Here is a 23,423-nt window from a genome sequence, read left to right on the forward strand (position 1 = left end):
ATGTTGTCCACAGCACACGCTTATAGCAGAAAGACGACGTACAGAATGACGCACCCACAGACTGCGTTGTTTTTTATATCTTTCACATCACTTGCAGCGCCATCTGTTGATGAAAATTGTAACTACTGTAATTTAGAAAGTTTGTCAGCCTGAAAATGTACTGTTGTCCCAAGCATATTGCAACAAACGGTGTATTTCTATCGCTGCTTGTTTAGATTTTATTGCCGTTTCAAATATACCGGTCATTTTTTAAACACCCTGTATGTGGCTGTTTTTGGGTCATTACTCTTTCTTTTTGTTAGATGCAGTTCCCTTTTGTGGTTACAAGATATTTTTATTCCTTTAATAAGCCAAAGCTTTTTGCATGGTTTGTTATAATTAGATTTAACTACTTTCTTGGGGAAACAGTTTTCTAATTCTCTTACAAGTGTATCATGAAATAACTTATATTTTAAATTAGTATCAGGTTCCTTGTACACCTCATCCCAGTCTAACTGTTGAAAATTTCTTTGAAATATCTAATTGCTGAGTCACTGTTGCTTCAATTTATTGCACTAAAAACGCTTCCGCTTGTAAAAGCCATTGTAGAAATCAAAATAAACAACCACTATTCGCTTCCACTATCGCGCCGAACTCACAGTTTAACTTACTGGCCGCTTGGGGCGCTGCAAACGCGGTGGTAGGCAACAAAATCGAGGCGAAGTGTCGCGACTGGTAGACTGTGGACTGTGTTATCTCGTTGTCACGTGCTTACCTAATCTCGTTGCCATTGATATGAGTATGTTTGTGTTTAATGTTATCTCTGAGACAGCCGGGAGTGTTTGAGTAATGGTGTAAATAATCACAGGTTGTGCTTGACGTTTAAGAAGACCAGTCTCTGCTAATTCGTGGGCCTGCGGGCAGAAAGCTTTTGCACAACGTCGAAATTTACGCCAGCCATTATGAAGAAGAAGGTAATTGTAGATTTTAATAACAAATGTGGTACGGTAATGTTTTACAGAAAATACATTTCTGTAGTCTGTTTTTCTGAAAACAGTGTATTAAATTAAGGATGATTATCGCATCTATTTAAATTACATATTACGCTTACATATTTGTATCTCCCCCAACTCTCTTGTTGACACATAGTTCAAGTATTATTATGTGCTGATTATTTTAAGAGAATACTCACAGCAACCTGCGACATCCTTGAACACTACCTTACGTACGTACGTATGGGAGATGACTTCATATACATGCATGGCCCGAAAATCAACTTCGAGTCAAAAACGTAGTATATTTGCTGAAATGGCCATGCCTGTGTATTCAAGGCATAGTTTCCTAGTTGTTAACTATGAGTAAACTGAAGTTAGTCGATAATGAATGGCTTGGAATCTCCGTGTATGGGAAATGACGGGAAATAGATCTTCAATTTCGCCCTGCTTACCAGGATGATTGATTCTACTTCCTTCCCTCAGCAGCACCATTGCTGAACTGTTTGGGAACGGAAGACATTAAGTTTGTGTCGCAGTTAGCTCTATGTTATTTATGTTTCTGAACGAAGGTTCCAAGATACCTGGCTGTTTTTGGAGTAAGATTCAGCTGATGACAGTGGTAATAAGAAGTTTGCTACAGTGTCTTGAGCTATTGTTAGTGACAAACAATTCTCTGCCTGTATTCTAGGCTTGGAATGCCCATTGTGTGCAATGATATGAAACTGAAAACATTAAACTAGCTCTCCACTGTCTGAAACTCATAATTCTGTTCATCATATAAATTGAGTGTGACCATAAACACACTGAATACTGATGAGATCACCATTTGACGATGTAGGAAACTTTGTGCTTGTTGATACCACCCACCAGTTTTGACATCATCAAAATGGTGGATGTAAACCACTACTTGGAATCCAATATGCATAAGATATGGGCCATACCAAGAAACACGTTAATGATGTCACAGGCTGTCACTATCCAATGTAACCTGCATGTCTGAGCACATTGAAGATAAATCCATCAGCACAGCTTACATACTAAAATACGATATAGAAACCAAAAAGATATTTATTCTGTTCTATGCATTTATGGCCTGACAAACACATCATCATTGCATCAAAAGTCGTTGAGCTCTAACATGAATTGGTATAGCCTATTTGGTCCAATTATTACAAGTGTTGGACAAGAATCTGCTCCAGTTGACAAGAAGAATGAACAGCATAGGTAATGAGATGATGGTTTTCGTAACTACGGGTCCATATTTATTTATTCATCCGTAGACCATTCAGTACAACAATATCGGACTTGCTAGATACATTCAGAAATAATATGATCATAGGCTATATGAAAAAGATAGGGCAGCAAGTCAGCTATGACCTAGTCAATCTCCTTGGAAAATTGGGGAAACCGTTGTGAACACAAGTCAGGATGCAGAGATGGGGAATAAACTGTGGGATATAATAGGCTTATGAAATTTTGAAGAAAATCTTCCTGAGAAAGTGAAAATACATTAACATATTACACAACATTGCTGAAAAGTACAACATATACAAGAAGCTTCAAGTGAATGATATGATTAAAACACGAAACTTTTTGTATAAAACATCCCTGAAAAAATAAAACACATGAACACACTAAACATGCCAGCATTAAAGCCATCACACCTAGTAGAGCAGTTTCTTAAAGTATTTAGCACTGCATCTGAAACAGGGCAAACAGAAAACTAATAGCAGAACATTCTTTTGCAAAGACAGATCATACAGGGTACATTAGTTAGCAGAATCAAAAGACCTCTATGATAAATGAGGGCCTGGTGTTCCTGTAAGCTCACAAACTCACTCACATTGTAAAAATTTAAGAAATGATTTTAACTGTGCCCTAAAAGCCATTCCTTCCTCCAACTTCTTTGTGTAGGGTGGTTGTGCATATAAAGAATAATGCTATAATGGCTGATGTGTATTTGAGTGCAAGTTGTTTAGATTCAGTTTTCGTTCCATAGACCCAAAAAAAGAGTTGATTCTCATGGGTGTGGAACATGTCAGAATGTATAACATAAACATGCTCTGTGTGGGTACTACCATAGTTAGGAGTATTATTGTTCGGTGTGGAGAATCCCATAGTTGTGAATATTAAAACTGTGGTTATTGGAGTTGGTTTGTGGATCACCAAGTTTACCTCTCATCAACACACAACTGAATGCGAACAAGGGTGGCACAGCAAACAAATAAGGCTTATTAAATAGGGGCTTGCAGTGAGCCTTAGCAGAGCTTCAAATAGCCTTTTTTTGTAATGAAAAAATTTCATTGAATCAACTATTTTATCACAGAAAATTATTTCAGAAGCTGCTAGGGACTCGAAGTAACTAAAATGAGCCATTCTAGCATCATCTAAGGAACAAATGTAAGAAATAATTCTCAGAGCAAAACATGCTGAACTAAGTCCCTGGGAGACATTAGTTGCTTGGTCTTTCCAGTTTGTCTTGATCAAGATACATTCCTAAAATTTTTGTGCGTCATACCCTTTCCAACTCGATTCTGATCACTGCCAGTTGTCTTAATTTTGATTCACCTTGTCAAATTTTCTTCACATTAAAGATGAATCTGTAGACATTTAACTTTGATTACAAGGACTTGAGGACTTCATCAGTTGTTGAAGACAGAGATACCTAAATGTTACTGTGTATTATACTAGTGTCGTCTGCAAAGAGTGTGATCTTGGCTCCAGTTCACAGGTGTATATATCATTTATGTAAATAAAGAACAGGAGGGGACCTACCACTCTATCTTGGGGTACACCCATTTCGACTTTCCTTGGATGAAATACTAATCTGATTTTATGATTATAGTGAGCTGATGTGAGCTCCAGAACCTGTGATTTATTTTGCAAGCAGTGAAGGAAACCCAGAAGAATTTTAGAAAGTGAATTAAAAGTTGGTGAGAAGAAATAAACATTTTGATGTTTGCTGATGACATAGTAATTCTACAAGAGACGGCAAATGGCGTGTAAAGTCAGTTGAATAGAATGGGTTACTGCTGATTTTTATTGAGGCTATAGGCTTTGGGCTGTGGTCCGAGGCATATTTATCTGCTTAATGTTTTGTCTCTAGCACTGAGAGACAAACCGTTAGGCAGTGAATTATAGCCTAAAGAGCATAAAACAAAAATCTCCAATGGTGCAAATACCAGCCATGAAAGCCTGTGTTACAGTGGATGATGTCTTGAAAAGAAGTTGTAATATGAGCAGCAACAGAAGGAAACAAGGTTAATGGAATGTAGCAGCAGGCAAATGTTGCAGGAGTTTGGTAAGAAAATGAGACATTTAAAACAGTAGATGAGTTTGTTAAATGGGCTGCAAAATAAATGATGAGGGCTGAAGTATGAGGGATATAAAATGCATTTTGGCAGTAGCAACAACACCATTTCTGAAAAAGATGAATTTGTTATCATAGAATATAAATTTAAGTGTCACAATGTCTTTCCTGAAGGCTAGATAAGAGAATATGAGTTTCTGAAATGGGTTTACTAGAGAGAGAGAGAGAGAGAGAGAGAGAGAGAGAGAGAGAGAGAGAGAGAGAGATATGAAGATTAACTGGGTGGATTGAATAACAAATGAATTGAAGGAAGGTATCTTTTGATAGCATACATTAAACAACTACCACCATCAGAATAAGCTGTGGTGCTGAAGTGTTATGTGGTCTCATAAACAACATGAATCAACTGCAGTATATTCCTTGAGGTATGATGTTATACGTTCTGTTGGTAACACCAGTGAATTTTGTGTATTTTGATTGTAGATGTCAATCATATGTTTTGTTTCTAACATGTTGTTTATTTCTTGTGGTGGAGGCTTTGATCTTATTGTTTCTAAACCTTTGTAAGCCCAGTGGATGTAGCAGTCTGTTGAGAGGAATGATGTTTCAGATTGTGTTGTATACTAGATGTAAAGAGCTTCTGTTTTGGGTCAACCGAAGCGTCCGATTCCACCTGTTGGCTTTGACCCATGACATAAGGCTGTTTTGGTGTGTGACGTCACAATGGCGCAAAGTTTAGTTTGTGAGAGTGGCGTGTTTGTAGGTGTTGTGTTGATGTGATCGGTGATGCTCTCTGGTGGTGTGTTTATGTGGTGTTTGTTAGGTGATGTTTTTGGTTTACTTTACATGTGTGGCGTGTTTATAAGTGGCGTATTGTTGTGGTCGGTGGTTCTCTCTGGTGATGTGCTTATGGGTAGCATGTTATGTGGCTTATAGGGTTCATTTGTGTGGAAGCATTGCACATATGTGGTATTGGTGGTGATTGTGCTTTCAGCAGAATATTTTTCAGTGAGTTAACGATTTTTGTTTAGTTATGTCGGCGTTAGTGTAGTTTTTTTCTGTTTGTCTTGTGTGAACTTTGGGAAATTGCTTTGTTTATGCCTTTGATAGGTTTGGATATGACTCACAAGGTAAACAGTTTTCGGTTGTTGGCGATGATGGGAGACAGTGCGTTGTCTCTAATAAAATTACTTCAGCTATTCGGCCTGTGAAGTCGTGAAGTGTTCAGTGTATCGTGAAGAAATGAGGCTTACTAAAGTTCCAGCGTCTTGGACCAGGGATGGCTATATGTGGAGATGTTGTAAGGTTAACAGGTCAAGGGAAGTGTTAAGATTCCAATTTTGTTGGTTTGTTGTGCTTTTTTAGGTTGTGATGATTGTGGACGTGGTTTTAGTTTTGGGTTTCCCGATTGGGTATCGGTAGTTTCTGTTGACCAATATAGGTCAAGGGAAGTGTCCGATTCCAGTGGATATTGTTTTTAGTTGATTTTGGGAAGGTTATGGTTGTTTTATTTTATCGTTTTTGTCATTTCATTTAGTGGCATTTGTTTATTTTTAGTTTGTCCCCACCCAAAAAAAACCCATTTTCCCCATTACTTTAATTATATTTTTGGAGGGATATGTATTTGATGGGTTTTCGATTTATTATTGTGTTTGTTGTCATGTTTACGTAATGACGTCATAGCCGTGATATGGGAGTTGTGAATGGTCGTTTCCACCGTATTGGTGGAATCGGACATTTCCGTTTAACCTTTTTTTTATTAGGTCATTTGAACTACTCATACCAGACATCAGTTGAGATGTGTGACATATGATTAATGTAACATATGTCGTGCGCACAAACAGAATAATGGGAATATTAGTTTTGCATCTGTGTAATTTTTTGGAATACAAGCTGGTGAGGAAGGGGGGGGGGGGGTGGAGTTCCAGATGGATCAGTAGTGTGACCCGAGGTCTAGATTAGTTTTTAAGGGGACAGTTTTATTGTGAGTTGATAAAACCAATGAATGTGAAGTTGAATTGACATAGTAATCTTTAGCATAGTACATGGTCTAGGTTAGATTAAAAGATTACGGTTTGACTGTGAGTTGGTGAACCCAACAGATAAGATTTTATGAGAATTACTGTAATTCTTGTTATGGCATGTATGTTGTGGATGTTGGATTTCAACAACTCGTTTATGTCTGCCATCTTGATGATGACTTCACTTACAATACATACGAAAACATCACTTAATCTGACACATCTAAGCTGTAGCCTTGGGCCTAGTTTATCTTGGAAGGTGACAATGTGGTTGTGTGTTACTGAAACCAATGAATGCAATAGAACAATCTTTTTCTAAATATCATTGTGCATGCCATAGTTACATTTATGGCCTTGATCAAAACCACCATAACTCCTCTTTTTCTCTCTGTGGTTACATGTTAGTTTTTTGTGTGTTTGATGGCATAAATAACAAAAGTATGCCCAGCACAAAATCCACTCATCCTGTGGAGATCTCAGAAGTATATCGTGTTTTATTTTGCTAAAATTTGTGTTTTGTTAGTGACATTAACCATTGGCCTTTCTGTAAGGCGTGTATCTCTGGCAAGTTGATGACGACATAGACATCTTGTCCTTTCAGTATTGCATTCTTAACTAATCCCACTTTATATTTACCAGACAATCTCCTAGGTATTCATTGTTCACCACAACATTGTGTTGTATGATAAAACTCAGCACTTGTAAAGGCATTAGAATAAATTGAGCTTTAAGGGTTTGTATTTCTCCATACCAAAGTCAATTAAGAATAGTTAAATTTTAAAAGTTCTTATTTCTTAATAAATCGGCCGTAATGTGAATATCTGAGTGAAGCACTTTAGGGGTTAAAGAGAAAGGCCTTTGCTGCAAGAGAGGCCACACAAAGTGAGTGTAGCCATACAATACATACAAGTCACCAGCTGCATCACTGTTTTCTACAGTAAAATTAGCTTTTATGGGGGATACAAGTTTCTTGTAGTAACACAATCAATTTGGAAAATAAAATAAGAATAAAAACGGTTAGAACATGTTTGAATAATTGCTCTGGATGCCATTCAAATTTAAACTAAAGAATGATGTTCTTTTGGAGTTCTAGAAAGGTGGGGACCATATAACTGCTTAGTGTGAGACCAGATAGCTGTAATTTCAGGGCCCATACATTTTTCTACTGAAAGACCTATTGATAATTTAAGGGTTTCAGTACTCTGTTGGTTATACATACATGTTTGTTGCAAGTAATATATCTCTATCTCCAACCAATTTCTCAATACAGATTATCGACAATAGGAATAAGAACAATCTACATAAAGACCTAAAATCACTTACCTTGTTCCAAAAAGGGCTCCAATATTCAGGAACATACATTTTCTATAAATTGCCAGCAACCATTAAAAACTTGGTTTCAGACAAAGCACAGTTTACACAGAGTTTGGAAGACTTTTAATAGGCAACTCCTTCCACTCTAGAGATGAATATTTCAACAGGCGCTGTTAGGCCAGCTTAAGTAAAAATTCTGTTAGATTCCACTTTTGACAGTTCTTGGTCACAACAGTCAAGATTAGGCTACGTATTTTGTGTATGATAACGTTATTAAAAGTGCATTACAGTGTTTTATTCTGACATTGTACCAATTCTGTAAATATTAGCAGTTCCAGTTTATTGTAATATATTCATCTATTTCGACAGTCCCCTGAAAAATAATCAGGGTAGTAAGTATTATATTCAAATGTTTTATGTTTTTTTATGTTATACTTTCTGACGTGTTCCACACCCACGAGAATCATCTTATTTTTGGGTCTATGGAATGAAAACTGAATCTAATCTAAGCAACATGTCAGTATGAGCTAGTGATTCTAGTAATTTTTACTACTGGTGGCCTTGATATCTTGAATAAATGTATACAATAGTGATCCAGTTAAATCTCTGACTTCTTTTTTTAAATTTTAGTCTGTGTTACACATTCTGCTACTGTTAAGAAGAATTTGTTGGATTTGCTAGTTAATGTTTTCACCTTTTCATCTTTCTCACAACTAGTGTGAGATAAATCCATTTCAGTTACCACAACTTTTATTGTTTCTGTGTAATAATGTTGCAGAGAATCATTGCCTTATTAGATTTTTGTCTTCCAATCCATGTTTTTTGCTGTTGTGATTACATAGTTGATGATGTTACAGGTTTATTAATTTTTCTATGTACACATTATTAAGATTCCAATTACTAACCATTCATTTCACAAAGTTCCGTCCAGACTATCACTAACTAACTAATTCTGAAGTAGTCTATAACTGACAGCAATGGAGAAATGATTGTGTCACTGGACTAGCATTCAGGAGAAGTGGTGTTGAAATCTCCTTCTGAACAACCAGATTTTAGTTTTTTGCAGTTTCCCCAAATTACTTACACGCAGTGCCAGGATTCTTCCTCCGAAGAGAGCGCAACTGATTTTCTAGCCATTTGTTGTTAGTCTCGTGCCCCATATTCAACGAGCTCATTATTGACAGGATGTTAACCCCTGAAATCACCTCTTCTTGAAGCATGTCCGTGTGTGAGAGAATTCCATAAAAATTTTGCTTGACAAACTACTGTATACTACCATTTCTGTAAATAGCATTTAAATGGATTATTATTATTACTGGGTATGAAGTCCACTAAAGAGACAGCTTACACTACACTCATTCGTCCTCTGTTAGAATATTGCTGCACGGTGTGGGATCCTTACCAGGTGGGATCGACGGAGGACATCGAAAGGGTGTAAAAAAGGGCAGCTCTTTTTATCACGTTATAGGGGAGAGAGTGTGGCACATATGATAAACGAGTTGGGATGGAAGTCATTACAGCATAGACTTTTTCGTCGCGGCGAGACCTTTTTACGAAATTTCAGTCACCAACTTTCTCTTCCGAATGCGAAAATATTTTGTTGAGCCCAACCTACATAGGTAGGAATGATCATCAAAATAAAATAAGAGAAATCAGAGCTCGAACAGAAAGGTTTAGGTGTTCGTTTTTCCCGCTCGCTGTTCGGGAGTGGAATAGTGGAGAGTGAGTATGATTGTGGTTCGATGAACCCTCTGCCAAGTACTTAAATGTGAATTGCAGAGTAGTCGTGTAGATGTAGAAGTTGTTATCTAACCACCCACCACTGATAAAGATAGTTTGTTATCAACCATTTGGCATGGATATGGATCTTATGTTGAAACTATTGAAGAGACATACAAACAAGACTAGAAAGTTGCTAAGCTTTTGGAAAGTGTCTGAAATTAAACGAGTAATTCTGACATGTGTGCCTTCAAAATACAATCTCACAGACATAATTCGTCTGCATTGGTGTAATCATTGCCTTTTTCTTTTTAAAGTGTTATTAAATTACAAAGAGGTTTCGTATGAACAGCAGTTTTTTTTAAAGAGTGTATGATGTTATATTTTACAAGAATCCCCCCTCCCAAAGATTTACCACAAAAGACAAGATTAAGTTGTAAACTTCTAGATGGAACGCAAGAGGGAAAGGGGTTTAGGACTACTGTTTGGCACAAATATGTCATATTCTTCTAGTTTGAAATTGCAGGGTCCCTATCCTGAAGGAGAATATTAATACCTGGAGACCGAGCGTAGCTCGAGCGACACACCTGTATTCAAAAGTACACTTGAGTACATCTCTGGCTGCAATGTTCATGATGTGCAAGCCATGTATCGGTCAAAAACTGGTCTCATTTCATATGAGAACAATGGAGACAGTTTACTACCTTCACTTGACAGGTGTTGTCATCTGTTGAAAGAGACATTAGCATATGTAACAGCTGCTGTCACAGTGGCTGAGCCGATAAGTGATTGCATTGATGTAATTTTGTGGGTGTACTCGTTAGGTATTACTGTTTGCTACAAATATGTCAAAGCAAAAAATTTCGATGCTCAAGAGGAATATACTCCTCAATAACTCACTTTGCTCTTTTTAAGGGCTAATTATACTTTCTGTCTTCATTATTTTAATATTTTTGATCTATCAAAGAGCTGAAGTAGACATGGAAAAATAAATCTTGTGGCATGGTTCTTTTCTGGCATGTGCTACTCTTGAAGATATATCAGTTACACATGTGCCAGTAATGCTTTAAATAACGGCACAAATGGCCGATTTTTGTGGTCAGATATTGCTTTAAGTGACTGGTTGTCAAAGTGTTAAACATAGCACATGATACATTCCTGGAAATGGAAAAAAAAGAACACATTGACACCGGTGTGTCAGACCCACCATACTCGCTCCGGACACTGCGAGAGGGCTGTACAAGCAATGATCACACGCACGGCACAGAGGACACACCAGGAACCGCGGTGTTGACCGTCGAATGGCGCTAGCTGCGCAGCATTTGTGCACCGCCGCCGTCACTGTCAGCCAGTTTGCCGTGGCATACGGAGCTCCATCGCAGTCTTTAACACTGGTAGCATGCCGCGACAGCGTGGACGTGAACCGTATGTGCAGTTGACGGACTTTGAGCGAGGGCGTATAGTGGGCATGCGGGAGGCCGGGTGGACGTACCGCTGAATTGCTCAACACGTGGGGCGTGAGGTCTCCACAGTACATCGATGTTGTCGCCTGTGGTCGGCGGAAGGTGCACGTGCCCGTCGACCTGGGACCGGACCGGGCCACAGCGACGCACGGGTGCACGCCAAGACCGTAGGATCCTACGCAGTGCCGTAGGGGACCGCGCCGCCACTTCCCAGCAAATTAGGGACACTGTTTCTCCTGGGGTATCGGCGAGGACCATCGCAACTGTCTCCATGAAGCTGGGCTACAGTCCTGCACACAGTTAGGCCGTCTTCCTTCCATGCCCCAACATCGTGCAGCCCGCCTCCAGTGGTGTCGCGACAGGCGTGAATGGAGGGACGAATGGAGACGTGTCGTCTTCAGCGATGAGAGTCGCTTCTGCCTTGGTGCCAATGATGGTCGTATGCGTGTTTGGCGCCGTGCAGGTGAGCGCCACAATCAGGACTGCATACGACCAAGGCACACAGGGCCAACGCAAGGCATCATGGTGTGGGGAGCGATCTCCTATACTGGCCGTACACCTCTGGTGATCGTCGAGGGGACACTGAATAGTGCATGGTACATCCAAACCGTCATCAAACCCATCATTCTACCATTCCTAGACCGGCAAGGGAACTTGCTGTTCCAACAGGACAATGCACGTCCGCATGTATCCCGTGCCACCCAACGTGCTCTAGAAGGTGTAAGTCAACTACCCTGGCCAGCAAGATCTCCCGATCTGTCCCCCATTGAGCATGTTTGGGACTGGATGAAGCGTTGTCTCACGCGGTCTGCACGGACGCTGGTCCAACTGAGGCGCCAGGTGGAAATGGCATGGCAAGCCATTCCACAGGACTACATCTAGCATCTCTGCGATCGTCTCCATGGGAGAATAGCAGCCTGCATTGCTGCGAAAGGTGGATATACACTGTACTAGTGCCGACATTGTGCATGCTCTGTTGCCTGTGGTTCTGTCAGTGTGATCATGTGATGTATCTGACCCCAGGAATGTGTCAATAAAGTTTCCCCTTCCTGGGACAATGAATTCACGGTGTTCTTATTTCAATTTCCAGGAGTGTAGATACAAAATCCTAATTAAACCTGTAGCTTCACAAGTTTGTGGACATACTTGAAAACAGGTTACATTAAGCAGATATTTCACTGGGCAAGTGACACGGGGTGTTTGCCCATCTTGTATGAAAACAAACAGTTGCACTCTTCCATAGCAGGAAGCACGTCCAGTACAAGGAGGTCTCAATAACAAATAACATGCAGACGTCATGGTACAACCAACATGTCCTCTGGGAGTATTCTCCTCAAACAAGAACAGATCTAGACTAAAGGTGCATTTCAATCCACACCACAGTAATATACAGCGAGTGCAATGGCATTTTGTGCACAACACCTGGTTTAACACTATCCCAGATTAGCAGTTCTATGTATTTACTGCACCCTGTGATGTAAGATGACTCACCTGTCCATAGAGTATTGCCTGGCCCCACATCATCATCTTTGACCCATGCCAGAAACCAAAGAGCAAATTCAGAACATTGCTGCTTTTAGTTGCTGCACCATCTGGAACTGCTGTGTGTACCAGCGTAAAATAGATCATGAAACGTTTTGTGCTATTGTCCTTGGGGTGGATGATACTTGTGACACTCCATAAGCACTAGTTCTACCTAGAGCACATACTGCATGGTCAGTTACAGGAACAGCAACCTCGTCAATAAGCTTTACCAGGATAGGGTGCCTTCCTCTTCCAAGTGATACGCAAAGCTCAGCCGTGTTTCACTATCATCTTTAAACCATTTTTGGATATCAGGCCTCTCCTAGGGCCTTTCAGTCAGTGATATTCTCTTAATGCAGAACTGTACAAGGTCTGTTCAGAAAATTCCGGGACATTTATAATTTTGCACCAGTGGTGCATTGGAGTGAAATGTGGTTGGCATCCCTGGACACACCTGTGTCTAATGTGTAACTTCAAGAAATTTCATTGTTGTATGTTTGTTGGTTATTGTTCTGTGCTGTATAGAGTAGAATGTTCTGTTGCACAGTTTGCGAATTTCGAAATGGCAGAGTTAGAGGAGCAACACATCTGCATTAAATTTTGCTTGAGACTCAAGAAAGCATTTACAGACACACACCAAAGCCTAAAGTGATGGATACTTCAGCTGTACTTGGTGTTAGGAATGATACACACAGTTTAAAAATGGCGGGACAAAGTTAAAGGCGACCCTCTTTCAGGACACCTTTTGATGTCTATTGATGACACTCATGTCAGGACCGTCAATGAAATCGTGCATGCCAATCAAAGACTGACTGACTGAGAGATTGCAGAAGAATGTAACGTTTCAGTTGGATCATGTAATGAAATCATGACACAGCATCTTGAAATGTATCTTTTTGTCCCAAGTTCATCCCCCACCTTATGAATCAATACCAGAAAGACCATCCTCTCGCAATCTGTGAAGAGCTTTTGGATCATGCAAATGCAAATGAGTTTTTTCTTAAGAGAATCATAACTGGTTTTGAGATGTGGATCTATGGTTATGATGATGAGACCAAGGTCTAGTCTTCACAATGAGATGGGAAAGGTTCTCCAAGACCACAAAAAGCTCATCAGATCAGGTCAAATGTCAAAGCCATGCTGACACTATTCTGTGACTTTGAAGGATTAGTTCATCATGAATTCATGCCACAGGAATAAACTGTTAATCGATGGTACTAATGGGACGTGTTGTCACCCCTATCTTCACCCCCTATCTCCACCGGTCTCTCTGGGCCCTGCACTCCTTGACCTACAGAAGAAGGAGAAGAAACATAAGTCCCTGGGACAATGCCCCTCTGGTGCCCCTGGAGGTATCGACTCCCCTTTGCAACCTGAGTCTGACCTCTCGTTTATGCATGTCACCTCTCCCTTGTTTGTGATGGATTGTGATCCAGTAGCATGACCAATTTGAGTCCATTAGCTGTCATTTGGATCCCCATTCTGTGCTTATTCAATGGTATTTTAACAGATGTCGCCTTTGGGAGTTGCATTCCCTTACTTCCTTTTACTCTGCAGCTTGTGTCATTCCACAGGAATCTCATTTTACTGATTCTGATTTAAATGCTTATGCTGTGATCTGTAGTAACTATAATGAAATAAAAAAATCTGTGTTTCCTGAACAGCAGAAGTTCAGCGAAGAACTGAGGACAGTAAATGACTTTGTCAGTATGCTGAACATAATTCCTTTTTTGACACTGGGTAGGCAGTCATTGTTTTACAGCAGCAGATGTTATTGTGCTGTCAAAACATTATCAACATTGGAAGACAGAGCACTTGTAGAGATCATGAATATGTCATTCAGTCTACATTTAAACCATAGTTGAAGGTGGTTGCCCTGAATTGAACTATTGATTGTCAGAATAAAATAATACAGTAGATGAAGTAATTTACTGTCTAGCAGAGTTCACAAGATACTGATCATTTAAGGAAAGCTAAAACTGTGGAAATCCGTTACAGACATCTGCCTTTCATTTCCATTGTCCTTGACAGTTCGAGCAATCCACACATTTCTCATAAAGTTTCTCAAAGCTTCAACTTGCCAACTTTCTCCTACATCCTTCTTTACAGAGCTTTTAGTCCCACATTACAGTGAGGGTTTGTCTAGGCAGTGTTGAAAATACTGTTAGATACTGGACTGAAGCTGAAGCTTTTGAGTGAGTCTGTAAGTAGTATATGGATTACTCAGTTGCCAAAAGTAGGAATCCAGTTGTTACAATGTTTTGAAATACTTTTTCTTCATTGTTAACTATATTATTTGTTAATGTGACTTGTGCCTTTTAAATACACCCATTTATCATTAACATTGTGTTGTTTCAGGTTTTGCTTATGGGTAAAAGTGGGTCAGGAAAGACCTCAATGCGATCCATAATATTTGCAAATTACATTGCTCGAGATACTCGACGATTGGGTGCTACAAGTAAGTAATAGTGTTTTTTCCGATGTTGATATCGCATATTGTACCAGTAGCAGTAGCAAATACTTATTTTTTAATAATGACTTTTTTTTATGACAGTTGATGTTGAGCATTCACATGTACGCTTCCTTGGAAATCTTGTTCTCAACTTGTGGGACTGTGGTGGGTAAGTTACTGCTCTAACCTTTAATGTTATCTGGTAACATCAGTATGAGATTGCTGCATTTCCCCATTTGTTTTTAGGCAGGAAGCTTTTATGGAAAACTATTTTGCTAGCCAGCGTGACAACATATTCCGAAATGTTGAAGTCCTAATATATGTCTTTGATGTTGAAAGCAGAGAACTTGACAAAGATATGCATTATTACCAAAGCTGTCTTGAGGCCATTCTGCAGAATTCCCCTGAGGCAAAAATTTTTTGCCTGTTGCATAAAATGGACTTAGTTCAAGAGGATCAGAGAGATATGGTATACAAGTCTGTGGCTTTCTTTGTTTGTCAACTAATTTTTAAATATAGTTTTGATGTGTGCAGCTTATTGTAAGTTATGTATATGGTAATCTGTAAGTATATGACTGTGAAATGTTAAGTTAGTTTTCAGATTATTTTTTTTAATTATGAACCACTTTTATATTGGAATGCTGCAGATATTCCGGGAACGAGAAGAGGATTTGAAAAAATTATCGAAGCCACTTGAATGCACCTGCTTTCGCACATCTATCTGGGATGAAACATTGTATAGGGTAATTTCAGTGACATAATTTTTCTTTTATATTGTTATTACTGTATTAATAAGCTTTAGTGGTTATGTTTTCTCCAATTTTACTTATAGTAGTAAGTTAAACATTTTGGCCAGCATATTTATTTATGCTTGTTCAGAAATCTATTGTCATTGCTCCAGCATAATTAGTCAATTTTGACTTTGTTCTGTTGCAGCATTATTTGGTGCACTGAATGGTGTCCAGGCTCTTAATTTAAAAAGGTATTGCCACAACATGTGAAGTCATCACCACCTTTTAGTTGTTATTAGTAAACATGAGTTGAGACAAGTGTGGAAGATTCTCGCATGACAGATGTGGGGGTAATTGCTTGGACTTTTATGTTACAAAATTCACTAATGGGTATCAAAGCAAACCTATGTATTAAGTTTCGAATGCTAGATCTCAGATATAATTTCCAGTTCTGTAGACAGGAATATCTTGGGTACCTACCCATATCTACCAGCAGTTCTTAAAATCTACAAACATGATACAGAATTTTATTTTATTTTGTTCTCAATATACAACTTTTGTGAAGTACGACAAAGGAAATCTTGGTGCATCAAGTAATGTTTTGACAGAACAGAGACAGAATCTAGAATTGATATCATAGCAATGTAAAAATATGTTAGGGCGAGTGTAAACAAAAATATGTTTTTCAGTGTATTCCTTCGCACTTGCTCCAAGGTAAATTTTTCAAATCATTGGTTGTTGGAAGTGCTGTGGAATAGGGTTGAGAACTTTTAAATACAAATCAGCTTTGCAATTATTTAATTAAATAATTACTACCAGGTACCAAATGGCAATAACTCAAGCAGAACTGACAGTAAGAGATTAAGAACATTGCTGAATCTCTAGCAGTTGCAACTTATAAATAATAAACAAAACAAGAAAGGGCAACTACTTGCTTGTTACACTGGTGGTTGGCAGATAAAAACACGCAATAACATGCAAACTTTACCAATATTCATGTTACCTCTTTGTTTTAGCAGAAGTTTAAACTCTTCACCATGCTTTCATGGAACACTACCTACAATTCTCCTTAAAAACCAAACCCACCGCCTCCTTTCTAATCATTTTGACCAGTCCTGTTCTCACAAATAATTGTTTTGCATCAAATGCTAAATCTACAACCAAAAATGTTGTTTAGTCAGCTCAAAACCAGATTTTCTCTACCTTCTCTTGCCATGATACCATCCTATGCTAACTAGGTTGTGGGCCACTTACAAGAATCCTTCCAACACACTAACACTTGGAATCCTTTGTTTGGTTTAGTCTTGCTGACATCATCTTTGTGGTCTGGATACATAGCAGGAATAGCCTTTCCCCTTCCTTTCGGAACCTCAACGTGCACTCGCAAATCAGTTCCCCTAGCTCTTTTTAACCAGATAAGCTGTCTCCATAGATGTTTCTCTCCCATATACAAACACCTCCCTTTAAAAAGTTTATATTCAAGACAGCTGGAAAACAGTACCTTCATTCTGACAAGTCACTCACTCCATACTAAGCAGTCCTTCTCCTACAGCCTTCAACATGCAAGCAGTGCATGTGCAATGAGAAGCAGGTGTTTCCCAAATGTGCTAGTAACCTTTCCAGGTCCTTTGCAGTTGGGTAATATCTTGCGTATTTAGTTCAGAAAGAGATGTTCCCCGCCATCTCTTTCCGTAACACCAAAACACCATTGACATGCTCAATTAGCGCAATATTCTAACCCATCCCTAAGCCAACTCTTCTTATTCACCACATGGTACCTTCCTTTGTGGACAATACAGTTGTACAAGATTGTAATTTCCTACTGCTATTCAGTCACGGGCATTTCCTACTCTATAAAAAACAGGATTGCATGTGAAAGTAGCTGTGTTATATACGAGCTGCACTGCAATTGCTGTGCAACATTCTGTGTTGGGATTATTGCAAATCAGCTGTCTATCCCCAAGAATGGCCATGGGCAAACTTTAACCACAAATAAGATCATGAAGTTGCTGTTGTGCTGAGTGTAGCACCACCAATGCTTTCAAATTGATTCTCTAGTATATGTGTCATTTGGATCCTCTTCCTCCTACAACCAGCACCAGTTCATCTGAGCTACATAGATGGGAACTATACCTCCAGTGTAACCTCCACACTGTGAATCTACCTGGCCTAAACCTCTGCCAGTCCCCTTAAAACACCCCTGTACATATACTCTCACTCTTTGCTCTCCTGTCATTTTGTACACCACATCTGCTTTGCCCAATCCTTGTACTCGCCTTGCCCCCACACCTCTGTACCTCTAAGTCTCCCCTCCGTTACACTTCGCCACCCCCCTTATTTGTTTTGTGATTTTCAACTTTTTCAGGCATACCAGCTGTCCCACTATCATGCCTCCCATAACCTCATCATGCTTTCCTTGTCCCATACATCTTATCTTCCTCATAGTATCCCTACACCTTCCGTCTTCCCCGGCGCCTAACTGCCTGAGCAACCACACGCAAGCCAGTATCATTGTGGTTGTGCATTAGTGTTTGTATTGTAGTATGCACATGATGCTGTTTACTGAAACTGGGAAAACTGTGGTAGCTCAAAAGCTGATGAAATATTGGTGATGGTACTTTATTTCTGTGTATCGTGTCTCAACCTCGTACAGAAAGGTTAGTGCCTTTCCTTATTTTTGTTTATTTTTTCCTTTCTAAAATTTCAGTTATTGTAATAGAACTCAAAAATGTTGTTTTTGCAACAGAAAGGGAAATGGGGAAGTAGAAAGAAAGGCTAATAAGTAAACAAGGCTGACAAATTCACCCCAAACTGCGAAGTGGAGTCGGAAACTACAATGAGGTTCTACCACTTGTGACACTGTATTACTTACTATAGTTACTGTGTGGAGCTGGGAAAGTCACTAAGCAAGCCAACCGAATAATGAACAGGGTCAAGTAACAGGTACCAAAGTACTGTATTGCAGAGCTTCATTCACTACACTGCAGTGAGCCATGCTGGGTATTTGAAGCAGCTCATGGGAGGCTGTACCTCCTCTGACACCGGTTCACTAAAGATTGTGCCCACTATATTCTCCATGGTATCTTACGTAAATGGGACTAGAAGATACTGGTTTGAAAATTATTAACACATCTTATTTCAAGTCTGAATTGATATCAAGGTCATAGCATACTTTTGAGCTAACATTCAATATTTATCTTACATAGTACCAATAATGTCCGCCTCATAGATGAGCAGTGCAGCTGACTACCATTCGGAAGACCTATGTACAGTTCCCAGTACTTCCACGGATATTTTTTGTGCAAAGAACAGGTTGCATTCAGCCTCCTGAGACCAATGGAGGAGCTCCTAGAATGAGAAGTAGTGGCACCAAGGCTCACAAGACAAGCTGACAAGCCAAGAGAATGATGTACAGCCCCATGGCTCTCCGTACTACACCCAACAAATCATGTTATTCAATTTGAATGTTGAGCAAGCAATAAGGGGAACCAAAGGAAAATTTGGAGTATGAATTAAAGTTCAGCGAGAAAAAATAAAACCTTCGAGGTTTGCTGATAACATTGTAATTCTGTCAGAGAACAACGAACTTGGAATAGCAGTTGAACGGAATGGATAACGCCTTGAAAGGAGGGTACAAGATGAGCATCAACAAAAACAAAAAGAGGATAATGGTACTAGTCAAATCAGATGGAAGCAGTCATATCGGATGATGCTGAAGGAAGAAGATTAGGAAATGACACTAAAAGTAGTAGATGAGTTTTACTATTTGGGCAGCAAAATAACTGATAATGGTTGAAGTAAAGAGGATATAAAATGTAGGCTGGTTATGGCACAAAAGCATTTCTGAAATTTGTTAAAATCGAATTATAGAGTTAAGTGTTAGAAAGATGTTTCTGAAGGTGTTTGTCTGGAGTGTAGCCATGTATGGAAGTGAAACATGGATGATTAACAGTTAAGATAAGAAGAGAATAGAGGCCTTTTAAATGTAGTGCTACAGAAGAATGCTGAAAGTTGGATGGGTTGCATGTAAGTAATGAGGAGGTACTGAATATACTTGGGGAGACAATAAACTTGTGGCATAACTTGATTAAAAGAAAACAAGGGATCACCAATTAAATATTGGATGGAAAGGGGGGGGGGGGGGGACCTTATAGGGACATCAAGAGATAAAAACAATAAACAGATTCAGAAAGATGTAGATTGCAGTAGTTATTAGGAGATGAAGATGCTTGCACAGGATAAGAGTAGCATTGAGAGCTGCATCAAACCAGTCTTTGGACTGAAGACAACAACAAGTTTTTTGTAAGAGTACCAATAATGATTTGCCAGGAATTAGTAGGTCAAAGATAGTAGTTAAACTTGAAATAACCACTTATGCATTAGGTATACAAAGGCAAAAAAAAGTGTGGAAAAGATTGGGGACAGGAAAGGAGGATACATGTAACTGGGGAAATAATAACAATGAAGTTTAATAGAGAAAAATTGACACTAAAAGGGAGGGAAGAAATACTGTGTAACTGAGAGGGTTAGGGTGTGAAGCCCCACGTAAATTTAGACAGCTTTTTGTAATACTAGTGTGGGGAAGGAGTAATACAAATAACCAGAGTGGTGAAATACGAACCCATATCTCAGTTATATTCCGTAGCATGTCCATTAATGCTTTGTATTTGATTTTATAGGCTTTTGCAGTATTCTGACTAGAGCACATATGCTATGGTTTATTTAGAATGTGTCTCTCGTGTTTAGCCTATCAATATACGCCATTACATTATTAGTATCCTGACTTTTGATTTTTAGTTAGTTGTTATTTCTAACTTCTTTTTCACTCACTGCCTGACTTCTAATCCAGTGTTTGAAATGATTCACATTTCATTCTTGCATATGTTGATATCACAATATCTTTCTCTTTCTTCTGCTGAAGGAATTATTTTAAAGTTATACAAGCTACAGATTAAAGGCTTTATTCAAATTAATTTGTAAGTCTGGCTCCAGGATTTTGTGTCTGTAAATGTTTGTATTCATTTTTGACACCCACATTAGTAACGTTTTTTTGTTGTAGGCATGGTCTTCTATTGTGTACATGTTGATACCAAATGTGAAAGAACTGGAACAAAGTTTGAATCTGTTTGCAAATATAATAGATGCTGATGAAGTTCTTCTGTTCGAAAGAGCAACATTTTTGGTCATTTCTCATTGCCAGCGTAGGCCTCATAGAGATGTTCACAGATTTGAAAAAGTATCTAACATTATTAAGCAATTCAAACTTAGCTGTAGGTAAGTTTATTGTAAGTAAGTGCACTGCCTTTCCTGAGTGCGACAATTTATTGTGAATACCTGTGGATGTAATGTGACAATTCCAGTACTAACTTTTGTTATTATCAACAGCAAATTAGCAGCACAGTTCCAGAGCATGGAAGTAAGAAACAGCAATTTTGCAGCTTTTATTGATGTTTTTACATCTAATACCTATGTAATGGTTATTATGTCAGATCCAGCAATACGTAAGTATATCCAGTGTGCTGTACCTATGATTGTTAGTTTGTTTATGGGTGCTGTAAAGGAATAAATAACTAATACTGCTTTAAAAAATACAAAATTATATTTCAGGTATGTCGATCTCATAACTTTTTACAAATAAATATTATGGAATGTTCGCTCTCACATTATTTACAAATGAACATTATTTACATTCTTCATCTAATATATTACAGTTTGATAAAATAAACATTCATTTACACAGCATTCTTAAATATAATTATCAGTGAAAAATTGTAAACAAATCTGTACAGATTGATGACACATTACTTGTACAAAAAATAGGAATACTGATACAGTAATTATTCATTCTTAGCATGATCTACATGCATTAATCACAGCAAGAAAACTCAACATTGTTCATACACAATGATTTTACACTTTTCACTATAAAAAACATGTACATGTGATTGTACTCAGTCAAGAGCAGTCTTTTTCATAGTTTCCATACTGTAGTTTTCATTTTGCCTGTAAACAAAAAAAGAAAAATTGTTATTTTACGCATGCAGAAATATTTTGGAAGTATTTACATCAGTATTTTAGAGGGGTACATAGGAGTTTTCCCCACCACCAAGTAAAGTTTAATTCTTAATCAAGTTAATGATGTAAATTAATGAATGTAAACAGACTGTATCTTGAAACACTGCACCGGATTTATACATTCTGTGATGCAAGCTAATTGTTTCAACAATTCCTCATTGTGAAGAAGCCTTTATCATTGTTTCTTATTTAAAGTCAACTGGAAGTTAAATTTTTTCTGCTTCTAGGGTTCCATACCTCAATTCATAAAAACAGAAAGAGTCCTAATCACACTCAATATAGTTTTTTTAGGATCCTCTCTCTATTTAGTTTGTCGCCCTTTTTCTCAGCATAGTTAATTGCAAATATTTAGACCATCCATTGCACTTCGATAGACAGTATGTTTTGGACAAGGTCATTTCAGTATTTAATGGAAATAATACTTCGAAATATAAAATGTTCCTTATTATTTTTTTAATAATTTTTACACTAATATTACACTGTAGTTGATAGCTTGTAAGAAACAGCAACATTTTTTTCTAGAAACTTATTTCATTTTCTGTTTTTTCAGCTTCTGAGGCTACACTGATAAATATTCGTAATGCAAGGAAGCATTTTGAAAAGCTTGAGAGAGTAAGCCAAGCACAGAGTGCACTCTCTAAATAAGTTGGTCTGGACACACTTTGAGATTAAAACAATTCTCTACAATGTAAGCTTTCATAAGCATATTTATGAAGCACACCATGTGGTAAAAGATTCATAAAGCGAGTATGAATCTCTACGCCTCGAATGTTCTGCGTGTGATTTCATTGTGCTATAATTTATCATATGTGCGTGTGGCTATTGTTTGAATTGTGACTTTGCAATAGTTTTGTAGCAAAAACTGTACCATCTTCCAGTCTGCATTTTCTTTAACTGTGAGTGGCTTGAAGTATGTGGTCGTAATGGGAAAGAAAATTTACTTTTATGAAAAAAGCCACTGCTTGTCAAATATGCTACCGGTCTTTCAAAATGTTGAGAGAGAGAGAGAGAGAGAGAGAGAGAGAGAGAGAGAGATTGCTGTATTTCTTGTATTTCTCTGCTCTCTATTGTATATTGGTGCTATTAGAAATTCTATCAGTGAAAGCCAAGGAGTCACAGTTTGCTACATTTCTTTCTGCATATTTTTATATTTATATATTGGAAGTATTTGATAAGACATAAACATTTGTTGTTGCTGTCATAGAACAGCTGTTTGCTTATTTACTAAAAACAGATACTGCTGATGGTTGCATGTGCATCTCATTGTTGGGTAGTATAAATTTTATGTGTGTTACTTCAGTGTATGCCAATTGTTGTTAAATAAAAAAAATATAATTTGCATCTTACTAATGCTTGATTTGTGTATCATACATATCACTCAGGCAGGCACACCAGTAACCTGGTTGAGTGGGACTGACTTTGTCACATTACCAGGTACAGTCATGTTTCAGTGCCAAGTAGGACACATTGTCACCTTGCAGGATGAGCATGAGAAGAGATCAGAAAAAGTGAATTGCAGAAAATGCCCTAACTTAAAGCTGTGGTAACTTGCTTAACCATTAATTCAGCTGACAATAAACATGAGAAATATGAGGTAATGAACAATACAAGGATGGCGATGGAAGGTCCAAGAAAATGATGACAAGCAAATGTTCAGTAAGTTAATGGTATGCAAATCTTGCTTCGAGGGACATTACGTGGAGTGGAGCAGGATTCATGTGCCTCCCCCAAAGCAGAACAAATGAAATGACACAGTTTATATTTTATTAAGTGTATAGATAAATGTATTATTACACAGCAATTTCTATAATATTTTGAACAATACAAAGAAAAGTGTCTT

The 23,423-nt window shown here is 38.3% G+C and overlaps 2 protein-coding genes across 6 annotated transcripts in view; one reads left to right on the forward strand and one right to left on the reverse strand.

The window, feature by feature from the left end:
- Positions 1-667: 667 nt before the first annotated feature.
- Positions 668-22,929, forward strand: LOC126329774 (ras-related GTP-binding protein A). The gene is made up of 8 exons (XM_049996205.1): positions 668-953; positions 14,684-14,783; positions 14,880-14,946; positions 15,024-15,246; positions 15,425-15,520; positions 20,568-20,782; positions 20,894-21,009; positions 22,134-22,929. The coding sequence occupies exons 1-8, from the start codon at positions 942-944 to the stop codon at positions 22,226-22,228; spliced, it is 924 nt and encodes a 307-aa protein (XP_049852162.1). The 5' UTR covers positions 668-941; the 3' UTR covers positions 22,229-22,929.
- LOC126329703 (phospholipid-transporting ATPase IF-like) overlaps positions 21,017-23,423 on the reverse strand; it is a 613,381-nt gene continuing 610,974 nt past the window's right edge. For all 5 annotated transcript variants that reach the window (XM_049996202.1, XM_049996201.1, XM_049996200.1 and 2 more), the window contains one exon: positions 21,017-21,511. The gene's annotated coding sequence lies outside the window, so the exon portion shown is untranslated. The remainder of the gene's footprint in view (positions 21,512-23,423) is intronic.

Source organism: Schistocerca gregaria, chromosome 2 (genome assembly GCF_023897955.1).
Source record: "Schistocerca gregaria isolate iqSchGreg1 chromosome 2, iqSchGreg1.2, whole genome shotgun sequence".
NCBI classification, from domain to species: Eukaryota; Metazoa; Arthropoda; class Insecta; order Orthoptera; family Acrididae; genus Schistocerca; species Schistocerca gregaria.

What these genes read in the sequence shown, in the direction of transcription:
- LOC126329774 (XM_049996205.1), top strand. An exon ending in CAATTCAAACTTAGCTGTAG is followed by an intron (nt 20,783 to 20,893) that starts GTAAGTTTATTG and finishes TATTATCAACAG; the next exon opens with CAAATTAGCAGCACAGTTCC. An exon ending in TATGTCAGATCCAGCAATAC is followed by an intron (nt 21,010 to 22,133) that starts GTAAGTATATCC and finishes CTGTTTTTTCAG; the next exon opens with CTTCTGAGGCTACACTGATA.